General features: G+C 33.0%; 1 protein-coding gene across 2 annotated transcripts in view; it reads right to left on the bottom strand.

Annotated features, from left to right (window-relative positions):
• The window catches only part of LOC126890707 (zinc finger protein 570-like), a 95,640-nt gene that overhangs the window by 16,210 nt on the left and 53,927 nt on the right, over positions 1 to 25,503 (bottom strand). The window contains exon 5 of one of the 2 annotated variants that reach the window (XM_050659874.1): positions 347 to 1,008. The exons of the other annotated variant lie outside the window; for it this stretch is intronic. Coding sequence (XP_050515831.1) covers positions 416 to 1,008 — 593 coding nt within the window. The 3' untranslated portion in view covers positions 347 to 415. Of the gene's footprint in view, positions 1 to 346; positions 1,009 to 25,503 lie in introns of those variants that run through there. 2 annotated transcript variants of the gene reach the window in all.

Raw genomic sequence — 25,503 nt, 5'->3', positions numbered from 1 at the left:
TTATAATAGGAGTTGTTCTAAATAATTCATATTTTTGATACTCATAAGATTGACACAATTTTATATTTGGTTGCATTTTAGTTTTTAGACTATGCAAAGCACTTTATGAAGAATACACTTTTTCCGTAAAATTAATAATAAAAAAGTTTCCCATATGGTTCCAAGTTACGCAGATGAAATGTCTTAATTATTTTCGGGAATAATTATTTTTTCAGTAATAACACAATATTTGATTTTTGAGATTTCTCTAGCTGTTCGTTGTGTGTGCGATCTGCAATGTGTTTTCAAAAAACATGCTTCACTAAACTTCTTAAAACAAATTTCACACTTGAAAGGTTTTTTGTTCAGTGTGCATTCTCAAATGTCTTTTAAAATGACTTGCAGCAATAAACTGCTTTAAACAAGTTTCACACTTTTACGGTTTTTCTTCAGTGTGTACTCTCAAATGTCTTTTTAAACTACGTTCTTCGGTAAACATATTAAAACAAAGTTCACACTTGTACAGTTTTTTTCCAATGTGAACTCTCAAATGTGATTTTAAATTACTTGCTTGGTTAAATTGTTTAAAACAAATTTCACACTTGTAAGGTTTTTCTTCAGTGTGCACTCTTAAATGTTTTCTCAGTGTACGTGTATGGCTAAACTGTTTAAAACAAATTTCACACTTGTAAGGTTTTTCTTCAGTGTGCACTCTCAAATGTTTTTTCAGTGTACCTGTATGGCTAAACTGTTTAAAACAAATTTCACACTTGTATGGCTTTTCCCCAGTGTGCACTCTCAAATGTATTTTCAAAGAACTTAATTGGCTAAACTGTTTAAAACAAATTTCACACTTGTAAGGTTTTTCCCCAGTGTGTACTCTCAAATGTGTTTTCAAATCATCTGCTCTACTAAACGGCTTAAAACATATTTCACAGTTGAAAGGTTTTACATCAGCCTGAACTTTCATACAATCACATTTTATTGTGTTTTCTTCAATAGGCGGATGCGTGTTCTCTTCAAGAAAGCCTAAAATAAAAACTAGAATACATATTTTTTCATTTCACTCAATAGGTACTCAATAGATACTCAATAGGAACAACTCAATAGGTACCTATTGACTAAAGTACAATAAAATTTGGCACTATCTAACATTATGATTTATAATATAATATGGTTTGAAATGAAATTAATGAGGTAGCACAGTCAAATAAATTATACCTTGCGATCACAAAAAGCGGGTCACTCGATGAATTATTAAAGTTAGATGTCTCGAATTTTCTAAACCTTTTGTCCGATTTGAGTGATTTTTTTAGTATGTTATAGCCTTATTCTTTAGCAATATCGCTATAATAATATTATTGCTAGACAGGTAAATTGTCATTATATACCGGGTGTAACAATCATACTCTGTTTATTCCTCAAAGTTCGGAACACCCTGTGAAATGTTTTAGCATAGATAAAATATTAAAATTAAAACTCAATTGTAGCCTTAGGCTTTCTTAACATTTTCTTTTTTGATTTATTTGTTTATGTTGGATATTAAAAAAGTTAGGTACGTTAATAACTAGCCATGTTCTTCATCAATACAGGGTGTTTCTAAATAAGTGCGACAAACTTTAGAGATAATTCTGCATGAAAAAAATAATGACAGTTTGCTTTATAAATATATGTCCGCAAATGCTTCGTTTCCGAGATATGGGATGTTGAAGTTTTTCTTACAAACTGACGATTTATTTATTGCTCTAAAACCCATAGAGATATGCAAATGAAATTTGGTAGGTTTAAAGAGGCAGTTATTGTACATTTTTGACATACAATTAATAATTGTATATTCACCATTGGCGTGCATACGGGTATAAACATTTTAGATACATCCCGTATGCACACCAATGGTGAATATAAAATTCTTAATTGTATGTAAAAAAATGCGCCATAACTACCTCTTAACACTTACCAAATTTCATTTGCATATCTCAACCGGTTTTAGAGCAATAAATAAATCGTCAGTTTGTAAGAAAAAATTCAACATCCGATATCTCGAAACCGAAGAATTTGCGGCCATACGTTTATAAAGCAAACGGTCATTATTTTTTCATGCAGAATTACCCCTTAAAGTTTGTCGCACTTATTTATAAACACCCTGTATTGATGAAGAACATGGTTAGTTGTTAACGTGTGCCTAACTTTTTTATTATCCAACATAAACAAATAAATCAAAAAAGAAAATGTTAAGAAAGCCTAAGGCTACAATTGAGTTTAGATTTTAATATTCTATCTATGCTAAAACATTCCACAGGGTGTTCCGAACTTTGAGGAATAAACACAGTATGATTGTTACACCCGATATACAATAACATTTTACCTGTCTAGCAACAGTATTATTATAGCGGTATTGTTAAAGAATAAGGCTATTCGATCTGAGCGTTAACAAAGTGTCAAAGCAAAATCGACCGACCTGCTCATGGTGGCGGTTTTTTGAAATTTTATCAGGACGCTTTGTGTATGTTTAAATGAGACATTTAAAAAAAAATGCCGTGTCCCGCTAGTGATATTATGTATTAATATAAACAGAAAATAAAAACGCACTTAATCTGATATAAATTCTTCTATTTCCAATATTGATTATCAGTTTGATTTTGTATACATAACCTCACTATCGCAGTTTATGTCAATAAATCTTTATTAACGAAAAAGAAAATATCTTTGTTGCACTATAAATTACAGTATAAATTAATAACTAATGAATTCTAACAATTGTATTCGGTTATTATCACTACAAAATAAAATATTCAAGTTTAACAAAATAATCCCATAAGACTCAATGTTAAAACGTCCTGACAAAATCTGACAGCGTGTCACGTGACTGTAAGTAGAGGGGAGACGCACGGAGCCAATAACATACTAAAAAAATTACTCAAATCGGACAACAGGTTTAGAAAATTCGAGACATCTAACTTGAATAATTCATCGAGTGACCCGCTTTTTATGATCGCAAGTGTAATAGTCAAATCGTCAGAGACTTGACCTCTAAAAATCATACAAACAAGCTGAATTTTGCTGAGAATGTCAATTTTGGGATGCCAAAAAAATACAAAACAGTTTTCCACTCCTACACCCGGGCTTCTGAAACCCCTCCTATAGGAGGGAGGAAAACATCAATTAACCAAGAAGCTTTCCGCCGTAGAAAGAAATGATTTAAACAAGGAAGTGTAGCTGAGTTAAGTTTGAACAAAAATGATTATTAGTATGCTTTTTGAAGAATGAACAATTCTCCAGAAACAACGCTTGAAGCAACCGGCGATTTTGAATGTCAGGAGCGCCAAATCATTTTAAATAAAACTTGTATGAAATCATCGGTAAAAATCGATACTTTTTAATCAGTGTTCTATTGACAAAAATCAAAATCCGTTTTAAAGGTGAAGAGTGCAGATTTTGTCTGCAATTTTTGCATTTTGCCGCAAATACAGTTCGTTTCTATAAAGCTATGAAATAAATAAACGTTGCGCGATTTTTGCCATTTTTACGATTTTCATGAGATCAACAAAATGTATTACTTCCATTGACGTCGCTATGAAATTTCCATTGGTAATTGTGTCTTAAAAATCTATGAAATTTCGATTCTGAGTTTTGGCAACAAATATGAGGTATTTTTAATAGTAGGGGAGGAAAGTATGCTAAATTTGCAGTTACTCGAGCATTATGGAGACCTATTGTGAAGACTAGGTCCTAAAACCAAAAAAGAGTTCAGTGAAGTTTTTCATTTAAGTCGGGACTTCCCATTTTTTAATTTAATTTTCCATTTCCAACAATCGTTTTTTCCGATTATAGCGCCATCTATCCATAATTCGAAAACATGTCTCGAATAAAAGTTACCTACTTATTTTTACGTAAGGAATCCAAATTTACAATAAAAAATGGTGGCTCCTATTTAATATTTAGTAACCCCCAGCCCACCTCCGTGGGGAGTCGTGTTTGGTGTCATTCGATAGACGTCAAAAATATTGAATACGTATTTTTTAGTTTTTAGATCTGACGTTTATTTTTCGAAATATTCGCTTTTTTCTTGTACTTAACTTACTTTATCTTAATCTGACATTTCTAGTTTTTCTAAGGATAGATTTTTTTCGGGCCCCCTTAACGAACTTCTCTGTAGTAAGATTCAATGTATGGTAGGGGTAAATTAACGTTTTTAGAAATTACACAATTTCAGCTATAAATTCCGCTTAATGATTTCTTCGTGGAAATATTGTGAGATCATTTTTTGTAATGTGAAAGTTGGTATTGATCTTTCATTGGTAACTTCACAGGTTTTAGTATGAAAGTTTTGAACAATTATTTGAGTTATAACTAATTTTTCCTCTAAGAACAAATAAATATTATGTTTAACCTTTTCGCGGCGGGAAACGACCGTAGTCGCTAAAACTTTCGGTACACGGTAGACGGGAAACGACTCAAGTCAAATACAAAGAGGACTTTAGGTAGGTATCGGGAATTGTAAATACCAATAATAGTCTAGTCGCAACATAGGGGGTCCCGTGGACACTTTTAGGTCGCCGTGATTTGATGGTGGTATTACAGGTTTTTTGGGTCGCTGAATCCAATGGAAGTGGTCTGGAAGCCCAAATGTGGTGCGTTTAATTGTTATTAACAAATTATGGTAAAATTAGGTGTTTTTCAGGAATTATTAGAAGCCCTGTAAATAAATTGATAGTGTTAAGGTCTTCTCTGGTGTATTTTTAGTCGCTGAATCGATTGCCACTTGTCGTGATAGCTTAAACCACGTTCCGATTTTGTTATTAATAAATTATTGCAAAAATAACGGTTTATAGTACGTTCACCCACGATTTTTGCTCTAGATTTTAAAAAACCACTTTAGACCGGGCAGTATCGTCGCCCCCGCTAGCGAAATTATTCCGATTCGATTTTTTTGCACAAACTTACTCAAAAAGAGGTCCTTATAACATATCCACAGGGTGCCGGGCGGTGCCGTGGTCGAAAAATTGTTTAAACAATTTTTTTTAAACAAATTCACAAAAATAATTTTTTCTTTTCGAACAAAATTTTTTTAGATAAATTGGCTTATTCTGAGCAAAAAAGGTTTCTTGTCATTTTTTTCTAAAATTTATTGTTGTCTAGTTATATGCGATTAAAAATTTGAAAAATGCGAAAATGGCCATTTTCAAAGCTTAATAACTCGATTAAACATTATTATTATGAAATTAAAAAAGACACCAAATCAAGTTTCAAATCCCTTCTTCAAGGTCCTGAAGAGATTTTTGTCATTATTTTATTAGAAAGCTGTTATTTTTAATTATTAACAATTAGCGCTATAGTCCAGGATGCATCGTCGCCCCCGTTAGTGAAATTATTCCGATTATATTTTTTTGCAGAAACTTACTCAAAACGAGGTCCTTATAACATTTCCACAGGGTGCCGGGCGGTGCCGTGGTCGAAAAATTGTTTAAACAATTTTTTTTAAACAAATTCACAAAAATATTTGCTAACGATTTTTTTTAGATAATTTGGGTTATTCTGAGCAAAAAAAGGTCTCTTGTGATTTTTCTCTAAAATTGATTGTTGTCGAGTTATATGGCTATTTTCGCATTTTTCAAATTATAAATCGCGTATAATTCGACAACAATCAATTTTAGAAAAAAATTACAGGAGACATTTTTTGCTCAGAATGTCCCAAATTATCTAAAAAAAAATTTGTTCGAAGTGAAAAAATTATTTTTGTGAATTTGTTTAAAAAAATTGTTTAAACAATTTTTCGACCACGTCACCGCCCGGCACCCTGTGGATATGTTATAAGTCGCCCCCGTTAGTAAAATTATTCCGATTCCATTTTTTTTGCAGAACTTACTCAAAAAGAGGTCCTTATAACATATCCACAGGGTGCCGGGCGGTGACGTGGTCGAAAAATTGTTTAAACAATTTTTTTAAACAAATTCACAAAAATAATTTTTTCACTTCGAACAAATTTTTTTTAGATAATTTGGGACATTCTGAGCAAAAAATGTCTCCTGTAATTTTTTTCTAAAATTGATTGTTGTCGAATTATTCGCGATTTATAATTTGAAAAATGCGAAAATGGCCATATAACTCAACAATCAATTTTAGAGAAAAATCACAAGAGACCTTTTTTGCTCAGAAAAACCCAAATTATCTAAAAAAAATCGTTCGCAATAAAAAAAATATTTTTGTGAATTTGTTTAAAAAAAATTGTTTAAACAATTTTTCGACCACGGCACCGCCCGGCACCCTGTGGATATGTTATAAGGACCTCGTTTTGAGTAAGTTTCTGCAAAAAAATGTAATCGGAATAATTTCACTAACGGGGGCGACGATGCATCCTGGACTATAGCGCTAATAGGGAACTTGCATAAATTTTTAAATTCGAAAAAAATGTTATAAATCACAACAGAACATAATTTAAAACATGTATCAAAGATAAAAAAAGTTTTGTTTGTCTTTCGTTTGGCCCCTAAAGACGATTAAAAATTCAAATTAAAACAGGTGGTCCAAAATGCGTCGTGACGTCACTTGGTTTTACATTTACATTTTTCCAATAAAGTAAACAGAATTTTAAATTAGACGTTATAAACGTCAGTAGAAAATACATTTATGTGACGCTACAAGTGTTTTTGATCGTTAGACCTATTCATAGAAAATTTGTACTTTTACAAAATGGTTTTATTTTCAATAGTAAACCTTCGTTCCTTTCCTTCAAAAACAGTATAAAACTACAATTTTAACAAACTGGTATATATTATTACAATGATATACGATAAATGTCATTAGAATATAAATATTTTTGACTTTTCCACGACGATGAGCTTGCGAAATACCCAAGTAGGTGGAGGCCAATAAACTAAAGAAGGAGAAGAAGAATATACCTAAATATAAGGTTGTGTCTAGGTATACGCTAACGTGTACGCAAATAAAAAAGTTAGTGTCAGTGATTTCTTATTTTTTATTTGTTTAGTGTTTGTTTTTAAATTAACTACGGAGTGTGGACAATTATTTAGTTCTTTTAATGAGTTTAAGAACATTTTAAAACAGTACGAAAAAGATAAGAGACTATAAATTAATATACATTTTTTTTAGTTATAAATGCAATAGTATTACCGTAAAAGATTAAAATAAAAGGAAGACCTAAAGCTTTCACAATAATAATTAACTTGTTCTGAAGCTATTATCCTTGTGGCATTTTTGTAATCAACTATTCTAAATGAGAACTAAGCCACAATTTAACTAAAATATTGATTTTATTAACGTTTCGACTTCTAAACCGGATGTCGTTGTCAAAATACAAAATATTATTAAATTAAACAAAAATGTTGTTGCTTAGTAAAAAATTTTTTCTAATAATTTATTTAATCTGACTAATTTTTGTATTTTGACAATGACATCCGATTTGGACGTCTAAACGTTAATAAAATATTTTTTTTAGTTTGAAACATCTGAATAGTTCTGCTTCCCTTCCTTTAACAAATATGTTTCTATCAAACAAACACTAAACATATCAAAATAGCATGTACCAAAATATATAGTCACTGCGCAAGCTAAATAATGACGTCACTGGCTTGATGAAGTTTAATTCGCGTCTACCTAACTTTTTTATTTGCGTACCAGTTATCGTGTACCTAGACACAGCGAAATATAACCATAATAAAAACTAATGCAAAACTATGTGACGTCACGCGCCGTTTGAACTACTTTATACCGCAGAAGACTTTAAATATGTATTTCTAAGTTATTACGAGTTTTTGAAGCCTGAAATTTTGGAAATCTCATTTTTAAACAAAACTGAACATTATTATCTAATAAAAAAAAATGTGCAAGTTCCCTATTGTTAATAATTAAAAATAACAGCTTTCTAATAAAATAATGACAAAAATCTCTTCAGGACCTTGAAGAAGGGATTTGAAACTTGATTTGGTGACTTTTTTAATTTCATAATAATAATGTTTAATCGAGTTATTAAGCTTTGAAAATGGCCATTTTCGCATTTTTCAAATTTTTAATCGCATATAACTAGACAACAATAAATTTTATAAAAAAATGACAAGAAACCTTTTTTGCTCAGAATAAACCAATTTATCTAAAAAAATTTTGTTCGAAAAGAAAAAATTATTTTTGTGAATTTGTTTAAAAAAAATTGTGTAAACAATTTTTCGACCACGGCACCGCCCGGCACCCTGTGGATATGTTATAAGGACCTCTTTTTGAGTAAGTTTGTGCAAAAAAATCGAATAGGAATAATTTCGCTAGCGGGGGCGACGATACTGTCCGGTCTACTTGGATTGACATGAAATTTAACATACACGTAGCTAACATGTCAAACAAAACAAGTGATATTGTGCCGATGTCTACTTTTACTTTGGGGGTGATTTTCACTCCTTTTCGGGGGTGAAAAAAGAAACCTTTAAACGGAAGTGGATAAACTGGTTGATTCTAAGCAACTTTTGTTCTACATATAGTTTTTTCACTAAGTCAATACTTTTGGAGTTATTTTTGTTTTTTTGTTGAAAAATGAACATATTCACTCGTAAATAACTCGAAAAGTATTGACTTGGTGAAAAAACTGTATGGAACAAAAGTTGCTTAGTTCACTTTATCCAATTCCGGACTTATTTTAAAGATTTCTTTTTTCGCCCCCGAAATGGGGTGAAACTCACCCCCAGGGTAAAAGCACACATCGGCACAATATCACTTGCTTTGTTTGACATGTTAGCTACGTGCATGCCAAATTTCGTGTCGTCATTCCAGGTATTTTTTTAACTTTATAGCAAAAACCGTGAGTAAACGTACTATAAACCATTATTTTTGCAATAATTTATTAATAACAAAGTCGGAACGTGGTTTAAGCTATCACGACTAGTGACAATCAATTTTGCGTATAAAAATACTATGAAAAAGACTACAAACTTGCTGCAGATAACGCATTTCGAGCTTTTCGGTGAATAAACAATTATTTTGTTATTAACAAAGTAAGAACTTATTTTGAGTAATCGCCACTAGTCGCATTCGATTCAGCGACCAAAAATACACCAGAGAAGACCTTAACACTATCAATTTATTTACAGGGTTTCTAATAATTCCTGAAAAACACCTAATTTTACCATAATTCGTTAATAACAATTAAACGCATCATATTTGGGCTTCCAGACCACTTCGATTGGATTCAGCGACCCAAATAACCTATAATACCACCATCAAATCGCGGCGACCTAAAAGTGTCCACGGGACCCCCTACGTTGCGACTAGACTATAAATGATTCATTTACGATTAAAATTACTTGCTAAAGCAAGTTTTATCGGTGACATTACAGTCTTATCTACTTCGTCAACGATATCGCGTTACATACGATTTCATCACTTTTTTATGTACAATATATTTGAGTGTTGATTTAGTTTATAGGGAAGCGCTGTCCGCACCCGCCCAGTCGATCACATTCTGGTAAACCGGTGCCGTACCGAAAAGGTCAAAAAAATAATCCCAGGTACTTATCCAAAAAGTGGTTTGTATGACTACTCTTTCAAGGTTTTTATCCAGTATGAATTTTAAAATGGCTCTCCAAATTCCTAATCAGAGAAAACTGTTTTTCCGAGAAAACTGCGTCCAACAAATTTCACACTTGATTTTTCTGCAGTGGGGAACCTCAAATACTCTAATGCGAGTCCCAAAATGTCTCCAAAAACTGCTTGAAACAAATTTCGCACTTGTAAAGACTTTCTCCTGTGGGGAATCTCAAATGATTATTCAAATTGCCTTTCTGAGAAAACTGCTTAGATCGGATTTCTCATATCGAGTTCAACTCAAGTTTAAGGGCATGAGTGCAAAATGTCCCCTGTCAAAATGTTTAATTTGTTCTAAATGTATTCGAATCCTGAAAAAACTAATAAATATTTTTGAAAAATTTAAACGCAGAATGAAAGACTACATTAGGTTCGTTCCAAGACGACACATTTGTACGATCCCTTGAACCGTCACGAAATCGATTGGACTGTTTTAATGCGCAGAATCTCCCTTAAACGGTTTTCTTTCGATCCCGAACCGATTACCGGTACGTAACCCCCTTGGAACGTATTTGTGTACCATTTCAAGTTCGAGTTGCGCCTGAGCCATTTTCAGTACGAGTACCACTAGTATGTAGTTTGCTAGATGGTTAGAAATTATCATTTCTAACATGTTCATTAAACATCACTTCAACTTCAAAATCTTCATCAGAATCGATATCTGACATAAAATCGCTGTCTTCTATGAAAAAAAAAAAAAAAAAATTATCCATATTTTTAAGATTAATTCGAAAAAAAAAGAATTAATAATTATTTAAACGAAAATCAAGATTCACAGGTACTAATAGCGTGGATTGTGGATTATTCTATTATTGAATCATCAGCTGATCTCATAGCAGTGACCAGTAAAAATGAAAACAATCCTAACTGCGCATGTCAGTACAAATAGTTTCTGCTTGAAAGCATGTATCAAAATGACCGTTCAGTTACCGATTTCGAAACGGTACATGGATCGCTTGGAACAACACGGTGTACGATACGAATCATCGGTAATGTTCGCTTGGAAGGTATTTTTTATAATGCGCATGACGAGGGCAGTACGAAGGACGATTTTCATGTCACTTGGAACGCCCCTATTATTACTGAGGACCGAAAGTCCCTGAAAACTTCTATAATGTTTATTTAAATAAGTTACCGGGGTGAAAATACAAGATAAAATTTAATGTGATTTTTAATTGTAAATATCGTGGGCGTACTGGAAAATCCACTAACTCACAAAAGTAAAGTTTTGAGAAAAACGCATTTAAACATTATTATACCTTATGGCTTACCTTTTAAAAATTGGGTAGACTGGCTGTTCAAGTTTTGGTACCTGGATATGATTTTAAAGGATGTTATCCACAGGTAGTGGGCACAAACATGTACATACATAAAATATTTGGAAAAACATTATTTTATTCATAAAAACTTAGAAAAAAATGGAGTTAGTGGATTTTCTTTGTCATTGAATGTACCGGCTTAAGCACGGTGGATGACGAATTTGGAGATATACGGTTTTTCTTGTTAACATATTGATGTTTGTGGATTTAATGGTAATAAAATCTCAAAATTAAAAAAAAATGGAGTTAGTGGATTTTCCCAGTCCGCCCACGATATTTCATTCAAAAGAAACTTTTTATTTATTCTAAGGGACTCTCGGCGTTCGGTAATAAAGTAATCTTTCATTCTTCGTTTAAATTTTTCAAAAATTCTTAATTTTCTCAGGATTCGAAAAAAATGAATACATTTAAAACACATTGAAAATTTTGACAGGCGACATTTTGCGCCTTTTCTTTTAACCTGAACTTTCAGTAAATTGCAGTTAAACGTCAAAATCGTCTTTCTAAATGCACATCCTAAGTCTTGACCTCACAAAATTGGGAGAAGCTTATATTTGACTCCAAACAATTTTGTTTATAATGTTAAACACTCATAACGAATTTTTAATTTATTGTTTACGTGGTTTGTGTGACAAAATAAGACTTTTTATTTAGGTATTTAGTTAAAGAAACGTGTCAATTAAGAAATTTTTATTCGTTTTTGCCCAGGTGAGTCAATTTAATGCAATGATTAGAACGTAAACAGTTTTGAGGTTATGATTATTTTTAACCAATAGTCGGCGCACACAGTGGAGGCGGTTTCCGCTTACGGTTAAACCGCGCGGACCCGCTTTTAAACGTTTTCAAAAATAATGCACGTCTTTAAATGTACACGAACATAGTCAAAGCAGGTCCGCGCGGGCCAACCGCTTCAACCCGCCTGACCGCTTTTGTGAATGAGAATTTAGTTTATTCCCTCTTTTATAATAAGAATTAATAGTTCTCCATGGATTAATTTTATAAATTGTACATTATAATAAACAAAAATAATAAAGTCAATCTTATTGAAACCGTAATTTTGTGTGAGTTAGGTATTTCTAAAATCATTCCAGTTGTATTATAATGTTGGTATTCGGAACATATCCGATACCGTATACCGTCCGGCGGATGATTAGTCACTGCCTTATGCCACTTGTTGTTTACCCATTCTTGTGTGGCATCATGGTTGTTCAACAATTAATAAAGAACTATAATAACTGTCTCTGGCATTATTTATAATATTATACATGGTGTCAGGTGTGGGGTACGAACCCACGCTCCCTCTCGGGACCCAAGGCTCCACGCTCTCCCTCTTGGCACCCAAGAACGATTGCTTAGAGAAACGTCTCTAACTCTACAAAAAACAATAAACGTTTGTCGTGCTTCAGAAACCAGCAAAAATTTATCAAAAGAGATGCAGGAGGTAGTACAGTTGAATGTGGTTAAGAAAATTGACCGCAAACCATCTAAGCAAGCAGATAGTGGTAGTGGTAGCAGTAACAGCTCAGGTAACAGAGAATCATGCAGGTTTTGCGGGAACTCTCACCCTCCAAGAAAGTGTCTGGCGTATAACAAAACGTGTGCCAAATGCCAAGGGAGACATCATTTTGCTAATGTTTGCAAAAGTAGGGGAAAACTTGGATCGGAAGAGGCAAGTGGGTCCAAACGAAGGGTATATCATGTCGAAGAACATGAACAGACCGATAGCGAAGGTGAAGAGTTTTATGTAAGCTCATTAGGCAGGCATGTTGGGGCGGTTCATGAGGGCAGCAACCACATGTGGACAGAGGAGCTCCAGGTAAATGAGCGGAAAATCAAGTTCAAACTAGACACTGGTGCTGAGGTAAGCGTAATGCCATTAAATGTACTGAATCGGGTGTGCCCAGATGCTTGTTTGCTTAAGTCAAAAGTGACTCTAGTTTCATATGGTAGTATTGATTTTAAAACTAGATCTCTTGGTAAAGTTGCATTAAACTGTTATAATAAAAATAATTTAGGTCATGTTTTGACATTTGAAGTTGTAAAAGCCAATGATCAGATACCTCTGTTAGGCCTGGAAGCTTGTGTAACCTTGAATTTAATTAAAAGAATTAATAGTACACAAGTTTATGAAAATAAGGGTGCTAATTTTAAAACGTTTAATGATGTTATTAAGGCTTATCCAACTGTTTTTGATGGAAAGTTAGGCAAGTTTCCAGGTCAACATCATATAACTTTAAAAGAAAATGTTGTACCAGTGGTTCAACGTGTAAGGAGGGTTCCTAGAGTTTTGTATGCTAGAGTTAGATCAAAATTAATAGAATTAGAAGATCAAGGTGTCATTTCGAAAGTTGATAAGCCCACTAAATGGTTAAACCCTCTTGTCATAGTTGAAAAGAATAATGTAAATAGAGATTTGAGGTTATGCTTGGACCCGACTTATTTGAATAAAGCTCGTGCAAGGAAAATTTTTTACTGGCCAAATTTAAGTAATGATGTAGAATTGTTTATAAAAAAATGCAAAACATGTGAAAACATTAGTAGAAAAAATTGTAAAGAAAGTTTACATCCTTTTGATATTCCAGAACGTCCGTGGCAAAGGCTAGGAGTTGATATTTTTTCTTATTCAGATAAATCGTATCTAGTAGTAATGGACGCATATTCAAACTGGTTAGAGATAATTCATATTAAGGATAAGTCTGGTCCAACCATAATATCAAAACTAAAATCATTGTTTTCCAAATTTGGAGTTCCTGATACTCTTGTCGCTGATAACATCCCATTTAATAGCTCTTGTTTTCGAAGCTTTGGTCAGGAATGGAATTTTATCATTGTGACAAGAAGTCCAAATTATCCACGTGCCAATGGATTAGCGGAAAAAGCGGTATCCATTGCAAAGAATATGATAAAAAAGTGCCTTAATGATGGCACTGACATGCATATTGCGTTACTTCAGTATAGAAACACACCACTTAAGTATATGGACTACTCTCCATCGCAGCTCCTTATGAGCCGTGTTTGCAAAACAAAATTGCCGGTTTCCAATGTGTTGCTACGTCCAAGTTTATGTGAAAATATTAAAGAGAAATTGATCGCTAAGCAAAGAAAGAATTTAGATTATTATAATCAACATGTGAGAGACTTAAGAGTTAGATATTGATAATAATATTACGGTTTATAACCATGTAAAGAAATGTTGGGAACCAGGCAGGGTTGTAGCAAAGCATGATTCACCTAGGTCATTCTTGGTAGAAAATAAAGAGGGGAATGTTGTCAGAAGAAATCGTGTGGATCTTCGACCATCACCCAATACATTCAGGGTGGAGAACCCCATTTTGAATGAAGAATTTGAAAGAGATGATATTTCTTCTGATAACAATCCACCCAAGACGTTACCTATAATAAATAGATCCGCAGAGCAAAACACCCTGTCTCCCACACCGTTTGCTCAACCTGTAAAAGATAATGTAAACAAGGAAGTAGCACTAAATCAAGCGCCTCAGCCTTCAGCTGTGGTCATAACTAGGTCTGGTAGACAGGTTAAGAAACCTAGTAGGTTTAATTTGTGAATTAAAACCAGTTTTATTTTACTCCTGATGTTAAAGACCTTTGTCATTTAAAAGGGGAGATGTATTATAATGTTGGTATTCGGAACATATCCGATACCGTATGCCGTCCGGCGGATGATTAGTCACTGCCTTATGTCACTTGTTGTTTACCCATTCTTGTGTGGCATCATGGTTGTTCAACAATTAATAAAGAACTATAATAACTGTCTCTGGCATTATTTATAATATTATACACCAGTATTAACTATTAACTAAATAAGTACTTGAAAAATAAATTTACAACAAAACTACTTACCTCAATGTTATAACAAGCCTTTCTTCCGGAAGGATTGCCTGCTTATGTAAATTACACCAGTTTTTAATTAAACGATACTCCTTCTTCTTCTTAAAGTGCCTATCCGTTCCGGATGTTGGCGATCATCATGGCTATCTTAACTTTGTTTACTGCAGCGCGGAACAGTTCAGTGGTAGTGGTGTTATACCACTTTCGTAAATTTTGAAGCCAGGAAATGCGTCTCCTTCCCGGTCATCTTTTACCATTTACCTTCCCTTGGAGAATCAGTTGGAGAAGGCCGTAACGTTCTTGATTTCTCATTACATGTCCTAGATATTCTAATTTTTTGTTTTGATGGTTATGAAAATTTCACACTCTTTCCCCATTCTACGCAGGAATTCCACATTAGTAATTCGGTCAACCCAGGATATACGTAAGATGCGCCTATAACACCACATTTCGAAAGCTTCGAGCCGATTCATAGATGCAACAGTTAGTGTCCACGCTTCCATTCCGTAGAGCAGAACTGTGAATATGTAGCATTTCAACAGACGGTATTTTGTTTTTAATGATACGAGTATGTCTCGACTGTTGAAAATGGGTCTCATTCTAACGTATGCTGCTATCGCTTTTATTATTCGCTGTTTAATTTCTGTTGAGCAGTCCCATTGGCTATTTAAATTCGTACCCAGATATGTATATTGGTCAACTCTTTCGATATTCTGTTGGTTGACTGTAAGTTGAGCGTTTAATATTGTTTTTAACGATACTCCACTTTCTTCAAAATATATTTAAAAGTCTCTTGAGTCATTCTCATATACTGGAAGAATCGTTCATTATCTTTTAATTTTTGAAATAGATGATGATATTCTCCATAAATTAATCTTTCTCGATTAATAGGATGTACATCAACTCGCTTTCTTTTCAGTTTAGTCAAAACATATTCTAACGCAATTATATCGTCATCGGAAGACGACATTTTGCTACAAGTAGTAGACGCAACTGACAAATTTGAACGATCTCTCTCGCTTTTACCCCTCTTCACTGTGTTACCATAACCGCGCGCGAGAACCGCACGGTTTGCCCGTAAGCGGAAACCGCGTCCACTATGTGTGCCGCCCTAAGGAATAAAAACCACCTGAGAAAAACGAATAAAAATCTCTTAATTAACACGTTTCTTTAACGAAATACCTAAATAAAGTCTTATTTTGCCACACAAAGCACATAAATGAAAAATTCCTTATGACCATTTAACGTTACAAACAAAATTGTTTGGAGCCAATATAAGCTCCTCCCAATTTTGTGACGTCAGACTTAGGCTGTCCATTCCCGTTCAAACGATTTTGGTGGTTTACCCTGCGTTCACTTTGAACGCTGAAATTCGAGCGTTCATGAACCCAGTTCATATGATTTCAGATTTCATTACGCATGCCTAGTATTGTCATGAAACGCTGTCATTAAATACAGTGGAACCCCGATAAGTCGGCCCCCGATAACCCGGAACTCCGGCTAACCCGGACCGATTTTTATCAGACAAACATTTCAACAATAAAAATTTATTGCTGTTACAAAATCTCGTGAACCTAATTCATTCATTTGGTGACGTCAATATACGAACGAAACGATTGATGAATCCGACATTACTGAAAATATCAGGGTGCAGATGGGACCCTGTCGCGCAATTCGCAGCAAATAAAATAGTCGTATGTTTTTGGCTTCATTTTATTTCGGTTATACATACGCTTTTTCAAGGTTCACGAGGTTTTGTACCAACTCTATGTAATATAATATTTGAGAGATAATGGAACCGGATTGAACTACATATAACATAGTAAAAATGACTCATGGTACACCACATTCATTGTCGAAAACAACATGCACCTGTATTATCCTTTATTTTTTTGAAACTGTCTGTGTTAGCATTGTTTAGAAAAGACTATTAAAATTCTTTTTTTAACAATGGTCTTAGTCATCACTTTTATTAAATAACATAACATCAGAGACGGTATTATGTGTAGTAAAGTCGTATTATTGTTCGCTTCCGTTTTGTAATCGTTCGTAAATTTATTCAGATTTTGTGTTTGCGTGTCTTTTGTCTATAAGGGCAACAAAACGTAAAAATGTTGTAGTGACAATGGAAAAGAAACTAGAAGCATTAAGTAGAATTGATAAAGGTGAATCTTGCAGCATTATATTATGGTGTCGGTACATCTACAGTATCGGATTGGAAGAAAAATAGAACTAAAATCGAAGAATTTTTTTTTCAAAATGATAACAAAAGACAGTTTAATCGGTGCAAAGCTAATAAAGCTAAGAATGAGACTTTTGACGACGCTTTGTATGTGTGGTTTTGTGTGGAATGCGAACGTGGTTTACCAGTGTCTGTGTGACAATTATAACGGAGTTTATCTGTAAGCATACCATATTTTATTAATTTTTACCATTTTCTCCGGCTAACCCGGATTTTCGATAACCCGGATCGGCCGCGGTCCCAATTAATCCGAGTTAACGGGGTTCCACTGTATGTCAAAATCAGTTTGTTATCATTTGTTAAGTAGATATCTAATCATTACGAAAACATTATTTGTATTTTTGTTAGATTTATTAATAATTATTAAAATGACTGTTTGACTATAAATAATTAAATATAACGTTATTCAGAGATAGCATAAAAATGTTCATACAAAATTGCGATAGTTTTACCTTTTGCCACCTATTGGCATTTCTCGAAAGCTACCGAATTTCTAGGGATATTTGCATTGCCAACAAATATTCAGGCGTAGAACGTGAACTACCAATGAGAATTGCATTTCCCGGCATAACCGGAGTTCAAGACTGAACCTCAGTCAATTGAACTACAGATTAACTTAGTTATGAGAAATCGGCCCCTTAAAGTTCGCAAGAAGGGGGCATCCACAGTTCCGGTTTCAGAAAGCTATACCATTTTAATAACCTGCATTTAGGACTGTCGTAAAATCACGAATTCAATAATTGGCACCAGAGCATACAAATCATCCCTATCATGAGAAAACAGCAATAATTCATTGTGTATTAATTCATCATTCTGGTATCTTCAATAAAATACGAATTAAATTTGTATGTTTTTATTTTTGGAAAAACAATGTATCAGCTATCAAAATTACATTTCAAGGTAGTTATTAAGTTTTTTATTAAACAGACTTGAGTGCATCAAAGAAATTTCAAAGCATTTGAGATTAAGGTCTGTGGAAACCAAAAATTTCGGTAAGTGGTCTATGCGGCAAGAAGGGCGGAGAAACACTAATCTACATGGACACCCTCTTGTTAAGTTTTATATTGCTGATTACTGTCGCTTAATTTTCCTTTTTTGACATTTAACGTCACAAATAGCCTTCTGGAAATCTCCCATACATTATAACTAGTTCCCCATACACATTAGTTCTCCCATATATAGTCCAGGAACCGAAGCTTTTCACCTCGCAATTTTTACAGAATGGATCGATTTGCTTGAAAATTTGAGAAAAAGTAGTGGATAGTTCAAGCATCAAAATCTATATAATGCCGAAAGGCGCTTTTACCATGGGGGTGGTTGCCACCCCATCTCGGGGATGGAAATTTTTTATTTTATTTTGACCACAAAAGTTGATAAAAACATTCATTCTAAGCCAAAAACGTTCTATACATGTTTTGATAAAATAGTTTTCGATTTATTCGCTATCGAAAGTGGTATATCTAAAAAATCAATTAATAGTTTTTCGATGGTATACTCATTTACGATTCACTCAATTTTTGCCGTAGAAAAATTTTTTCAAACCTTGTTCTTGGGAATTAAATAACCTACAATTTCATATTTAAACATTTTTTCGTATCTCTGATGCTAATCTTTCTATTCTGAAGAGAAGGGCATGTTTTACCAAATAACAAAAATTCGTTATTCGCTTTAAACTCCAGTTTTTTCAAAACTAATCATTCTAAGCCAGTCAAACTTCTAGAATTTATTAATAATACATAAATAAAGAAAAATGAATAAGGCCAATGACTAAAAACACTGCTAACTTACATTATTATGCTTCCAATTGGATTTCTCCTTAAAAAAAAAAGATATCAATTTTTTAACCGTAACTTTTTTATTTTTTATATTAGAAAGTTTGGTAAAAAATAATTTTGTAGTTTTTTACAAGATCTACACTGCGCGCCAGAGAAAACGGGCATCCCAAAAAGAGTCATTTTTGATGTCTTATATCTCCTAAACCTCTTGTCCGATTTAAGTAATTTTTTAACATTTTATAGCATTATTCTTTAACAATATCACTGTAATAATATTGTTGCTAAAAAGGTAAATTTTCATTGTATACCGGGTGTACGAATCACACTGTGTTTTTTTCTCAAAGTTCGCAACACCCTGTGGAATATTCTAGCATTTATAAAATACTGAAATTAAAACTCGACTACCTGTTGGATAATACAAATGATAGGAACTTTAACAACTAGCCATGTTCTTCATCAGTACAGGGTGTTTCTAAATAAGTGCGACTAAACTTTAAAGGCTAATTCTGCATGAAAAAATAATGACCGTTTGCTTTATAAACATATGTCAGCAAATGCTTTGTTTCCGAAATACGGGATGTTTATTTTTTTTCTTACAAATTTACGATTTATTTTTTGCCCTAAAATCAGTTAAGATATGCAAATTAAATTTGGTAGGTTTTAAGAGATAATTATTGCGCATTTTTTGACATGCAATTAAAAATTTTATATTCGCCATTGGCGCGCATGCGGGTAATAATATGACCGATCATATTGCCGTATGCACGCCAATGGTGAATATAAAATTATTAATTGTACGTCAAAAACTGTCCAATACCTACATCTTAAAACCCACCAAATTTCATTTGCATATCTCATCCGGTTTTAAAGCAATAAATAAATCGTCAGTTTGTAAGAAAAAATTTAACATCCCGTGTCTCAGAAACGAAGCATTTGCGCACATATGTTAATAAAGCAAAGGGTCATTATTTTTCCATGTAGAATTACCCCTTAACGTTTGTCGTACTTATTTAGAAACACCCTGTACTGATGAAGAACATGGCTAGTTGTTAAAGTCCTAATTTTTGTATTACTCAACATAAGTGAATGAATAAAAAAAGAGTTAAGAAAACCTGAAGCTGTAGTTGGATTTTAATTTCAGTATTTTATAAATGTTAGAATATTCCACAGGGTGTTGCGAACTTTGAGAAAAAACACAGTTTGATTCGTACACTCGGTATATAATGAAAATTTACCTGTTTAAAAACAATATTATTACAACAATATTGTTAAAGAATAAGGCTATAACATTACTTAAATCAGACAACAGGTTTAGGAGATACCGAGACATCAAGAATGGCCCATTTTTTACCGTGCCCGTTTTAGGGTGTATAAGGCTATTAATATTAAATCCTTTTAAAATCCCCAGTCACAAAAAGAGGTGACATTGAAAGGGTTGGTAAAGGTGGTTTTTGCATGTTATTACAAGTTTTAATTCTCAATAGCTCACTCAATTTTTGCTGTAGAAAACATTTTTTCAAATCATTCAGGGCATCATTTTTTTTAACGCATCATTCTAAGCCGATCAAACTTCTATAACCTATTAATAATACATAAATAAAGAAGACCAACTCAGGCCAATGACTAATTTTAATTAGGGTGGTGATTAGGGGGTTGTTTTCGATCACTTTTTGCTGAAAAAAATAGGGAATGACATTCTTTTCATTATAAGTCACTTAATTTTTGAGCAATAGACTTTTTTTATTTCTGGAGATATCTACTTTTAAATACTTTAAATTAGTTTGAACAAGTTATCCTCGAAAAATGCATAGTTTTCCCGTCTTTTGACTTTGAAACTACAATATTTAGCATTTGACGAAGAAGAGCTAACATATAATAAAGTATAGCTCGATTACTATTGGTCTTAAAGAAAATTTATTAAAAAAACGGTTTTGTTTATTTTTTTCAAAAGGTACATTTTTGTTAAGTAAAGTTGTTTTGATAAAACGAAAACTTTTGGAGTTATCAGCAGAAAACTAAATAAAAACATTGAATTTTTTCGATATAAAACTAACATTTTCGATAGCGAATAAATCGAAAACTATTAATTTTATCAAAAAAAATGTATAGAACGTTTCTTGCTTATAATGATTTTTTTACCAACTTTTGCAGTCAAAATACATATAAGTAATAAAAAATTTCCATCCCTGAGGTTGTAAAAACGCCTTTTGACATCGTATAGATTTTGATCCTTGGACTATCCACTACTTATTCGCAAATTTTCAAGCAAATCGATCTATTCTGTAAAAATTGCGAGGTTTTGTCCTATTTTAAGCTTCATTACTTGGACTAATAATCAACGTTGCTTTTTAATTAAACGATGTGGGCTCTTTTTACCATTGTGAAGCAAAATTCGGTAAATTTTGCGCGAATAAAACTTTCATGGTTACTAAACGAAGAATTTCTGATTCAAACATACGACTTTTTTGGGAAATCTGTTTCTTTGATTAAAGTTTTTTTCCCAGTGTGCACTCTCGAAATGTTTTTTCAACGGAAACCTCTTTAAACAAAGTTCACATTCGTACGGTTTTTCCCCAGTGTGCACTCTCAAATGTCTTTTCAAAGTAGATGTTTGAGAAAACTTATTAAAACAAATTTCACACTTGCAGTGTGTTTCACAAATGAAGTTCTTCACCGGTGTAAACCTTCATGTGAGTGGCCAACTGATATTTTTGAGAAAATTGCTTAAACCAGATTTCACACTTGTAAGGGTTGTGTTCAGTGTGCACTCTAGACTGTGTTTTCAAAGAATATGCGTGGCTACACTGTTTAGCATATATAGTGAAACTAACTTTTTGAAATTTTTAGCCCCCCAGGTGGTCATGTGACCCACGTAGAGCATAATTAGGGTTTTTATGTTTTTATTTTTTATTTCAGCCGCATCGAGAACTAGCGAAAAACTTTAAATAAAAAAGTTGTAAGGTTTAAAAAGTTCTGTCCGAAAAAAAATTTGTTTTTAATTTTTGGCGGGAAATTTAAACTAGAACGATTTCAAAATTTTAAATGAGTATAAACAAATAACTAAGACATTCGTTTTGACGAAAAAAATATATAACGTGTATTTTTGCATAATGTTTCACCCTGAATTTTTTAAAAATTTTAAAATCGGTGAAACGCACCTTTAAAAATAAAAAACCGCATTTTTTCGGTTTTTGTTTTCGTTTTGTGATACAATTTTATACATATTTTTCAAAAAAGGTGTCACACCGTCATTGGAGTAGGTAAAAAACTGAAAAATAATTGGGGTTTGCTTAATAAAAATTTTTTGTAACGCCATCCATTTTAAAGATACAGGGCGTTGAAAAACCAAAATTTTACACATTTTTTACGATTTTGCCGAAACTACTGGCAACATTGCAATAAAATTTGGCGAGTTTTAAGAGGTAGTTGTTGTGCATTTTTTGACATACAATTCAGAATTTAATATTTATCATTGGCGCGCATAGGGGTAATGGTGTGAACTTTTTAAAGAAAAAAGATAGTACGCCACTGACATATTTCAAATTAACAATTTTTTTCGAATCGTTTCAAATTAACAATCTTTTTGAATCCCTCGTTCAATTTGTGACAAAAAATCTATCTTCCTATTTTTTCATACGAGGCGCCGTTTTGCTGCAAAAAATAAAATATCTTAACGCTTCCAAAGTATTCGAATTAGTTTTTATAACGGATGTACGAGTTTATGTAGATGTAGAAACTACTAATAGTAGTACAGTGGTACCTCGATATACGAGCGCCCTAATATACAGTTGAGTCCGCGAGTCTTTACCCGTGCGTCATCATTTAAAGCATACGAAATAAGTCAGAAATTTACTAAACGCAACGGCAAGTGGATATTATTCCGATCACGGGTTATAGTATAAAATTTGATGTTGTCAAATAAATAGAATGTCAAATTTAAGTTTTGCTTTAACATTTTGGTGCATAATTACAGCTACATTTGAAGTAGCTTAATAAATTATTTTATTATCATTGATTAATAAATAAATAAACAATTTATAAAAGAGTTCAATAACATATTTTCTTTTTGTTATTTTATTCACTTTGGCGGAACCTTAAACACAAGCATTCAACTGTGTCAACAATGAGGTTAGCTTTGTACGTTGTCAAAATTTATCGTAAAATAACATAAATTTATTACAAAATTTCTAACTCCAATATAAAATTAGTTGTGAAAACAACTGTTTGTATACTATAAAGAACTTCAAAATGCAAAAATTCGACAAAATAACAGCAAAAAATTCAACAAACTGACAGCCACAAAAGTAAACAAACCAAAACGTCAGAAATTGTACTTAAAATATGTGAAGACATCCCAATCGTCTTTCTTTGTACCTATCTCTTTTCAATGCACTGAGTTTAAATCGTTCATAAAAATAACATGTGTTGTAACTTAATAACAGGCGGCAGCTAGTTTGTCATTAATTTCATGCGTGAAAGAGAATGATGCTAAATAAAAAGTATGTGTTTTATCTCGCCAGGTATTAATGACGCACGGGTAAAGACTCGCGGACTCAACTGTACGAGTGTTTTGCTTTGAGATGAGAGCAAAATTTGAGATACGGGAAACAGCTTTTTATTAAAATTCATGCCTCTTTTTGACTACCTACTTCTAACTTAAAGGAGGTGATAAAGGGTATAATGCCAGCTAAGGGCGTTACAATAATTTCCAAGCTCCGGATCTCTCTCCATGAAAAGATGGAGAAACTACTGATGGTGTGGGTGACAGAAGCAGTTTTAAGGAGGAACCTTAACACAAAGCATCATATGTAAGATTTATGAAAGGGAACAAACCTCTTTGGACAGACAAACCTCTTTGGACAGTTTTTTTAAACGAGCTGCAGATGAAAATGAGCAAAGTGTGACGAAAAAAGCGAAGACAACTGACGAAAATTATGCGCTTCACATTTTTCTTATTTAAAAACACTTAACAAAAACAACTAAGGTGTTTTTTTGGGACTGGAACGGATTAATGACATTTCAGTTAATTTCAATGGGGAAAATTGCTTTGACATACGAGCAATTTGACATACTAGCAAGGTTACGGACCGAATTACCCTCGTATGTCGAGGTACACTGTATTTTATTTCATAGAAGTTCGAATACTTTGTAACGGTTAAGATGTTTTATTTTTTGAATAAAAATGGCGCGTCGTATGAAAAAAAGGAAGATAGATTTTTGTCACAAATTGAACGAGGAATTAAAAAACGATTGTTAATTTGAAAGATATCAGTGGCGTACTATCTTTTTTCTTTATAAAGTTCAGACCATTATCCCTATGCGCGCCAATGATAAATATAAAATACTTAATTGTATGTCAAAAATGCACAACAACTACCTCTTAAAACTCGCCAAATTTTATTACAATGTTGCCAGTAGTTTCGGCAAAATCGTAAAAAATGTGTAAAATTTTGTTTTCTTCAACGCCCTGTATCTGGAAAATGGATGGCGTTACAAAAAATTATTATTAAGCAAACCCCAATTACTTTTTAGTTTTTTACCTACTCCAGTGACCGTGTTACCTTTTTTGAAAAATATGTATAAAATTGTATCAAAAAACGAAAAAAAAAACCGAAAAAATGCGGTTTTTTATTTTTAAAAGGTGCGTTTCATCAATTTTAAAAATTTGAAAAAATTCAGGGTGAAACATTATGCAAAAATACACGTTATATATTTTTTCGTGAAAACGAATGTCTTAGTAATTTTTTTATACTCATTTAAAATTTTGAAATCGTTCTAAAATTTAAATTTGCCGCTTAAAAAAAATTTCGGACAGAACTTTTTAAAGCTTACAACTTTTTTATTTAAAGTTTTTCGCTAGTTCTCGATGGTCTTTAGGTCAAACGAGTATTCTAAGTGCCGGATTAACCATTGGGCAAAGTAGGCAATTGCCTAGGGGCCTCGGCCCCCAGGGGGCCTCGTAGGGCGCAAAACGAAAAAATAATATGTAATTAGAATTAAATAAAATATATAAATTATATATGTTGAAAAATTCAAATATCGCGCAATACCATAAACTCGGTTTTACACGGAAATCCACAGCTAGTGAAGCTGCAACCAATGAAAAGGCACGTGATGAAATATGAAATAGAAAAAGTTGAAGAAACATAGCTTCCGTAATTGAAAAACATGAAAAAACATACAATGTCAGTTATATTCCAGTTCAAGAAAAGAACCAGAAACCGAATCTAAGTTAGAAATTGAAGTTGAAGGTAAATTGGGCCCAGAATTCCGAAACAACAGGATTATGGAATAACTGATAGAATATAACTGATAGAATATCCACAGAGAACGACAGTTCTCACCAGTGGCGCACAACACCCCTACAAGCGACACTATATATACACGAAATTTTCGATTTTCTAAACCTGACTGAATTGAAAATTGGGCCAAATCCCATCTTAAAGTTTAGGAAAAGACTCGTCCATCCATATGTTACCTCTCCATTTTGGTCCAAGGGTGTGGATTTTACGGCCCTTCCCATTTAAAGCCTATTTTTCGTTCTCGTCCCCAAAACTCCCAAAAATTTCAAAAATTTAAGCCCGACCTTTGCGGCTTCTGATAGCACAGATCATTACCTTTCCAACGCATGTTTAATTTTGAAAATCGGTTATACCATTCAAAAGTTATCGAGCTCAGAAATATGACTCAATTTTTATTTAAAAAATGGAAAATGTTTGTGGATATGTATGTATGTATGTATGTATGTATGTAT

This window comes from Diabrotica virgifera, chromosome 8 (assembly GCF_917563875.1).
Source record: "Diabrotica virgifera virgifera chromosome 8, PGI_DIABVI_V3a".
NCBI classification, from domain to species: Eukaryota; Metazoa; Arthropoda; class Insecta; order Coleoptera; family Chrysomelidae; genus Diabrotica; species Diabrotica virgifera.
The sequence above is the reverse complement of the archived record's forward strand: the minus strand, read 5'-3'. Positions and strand labels throughout refer to the sequence as shown.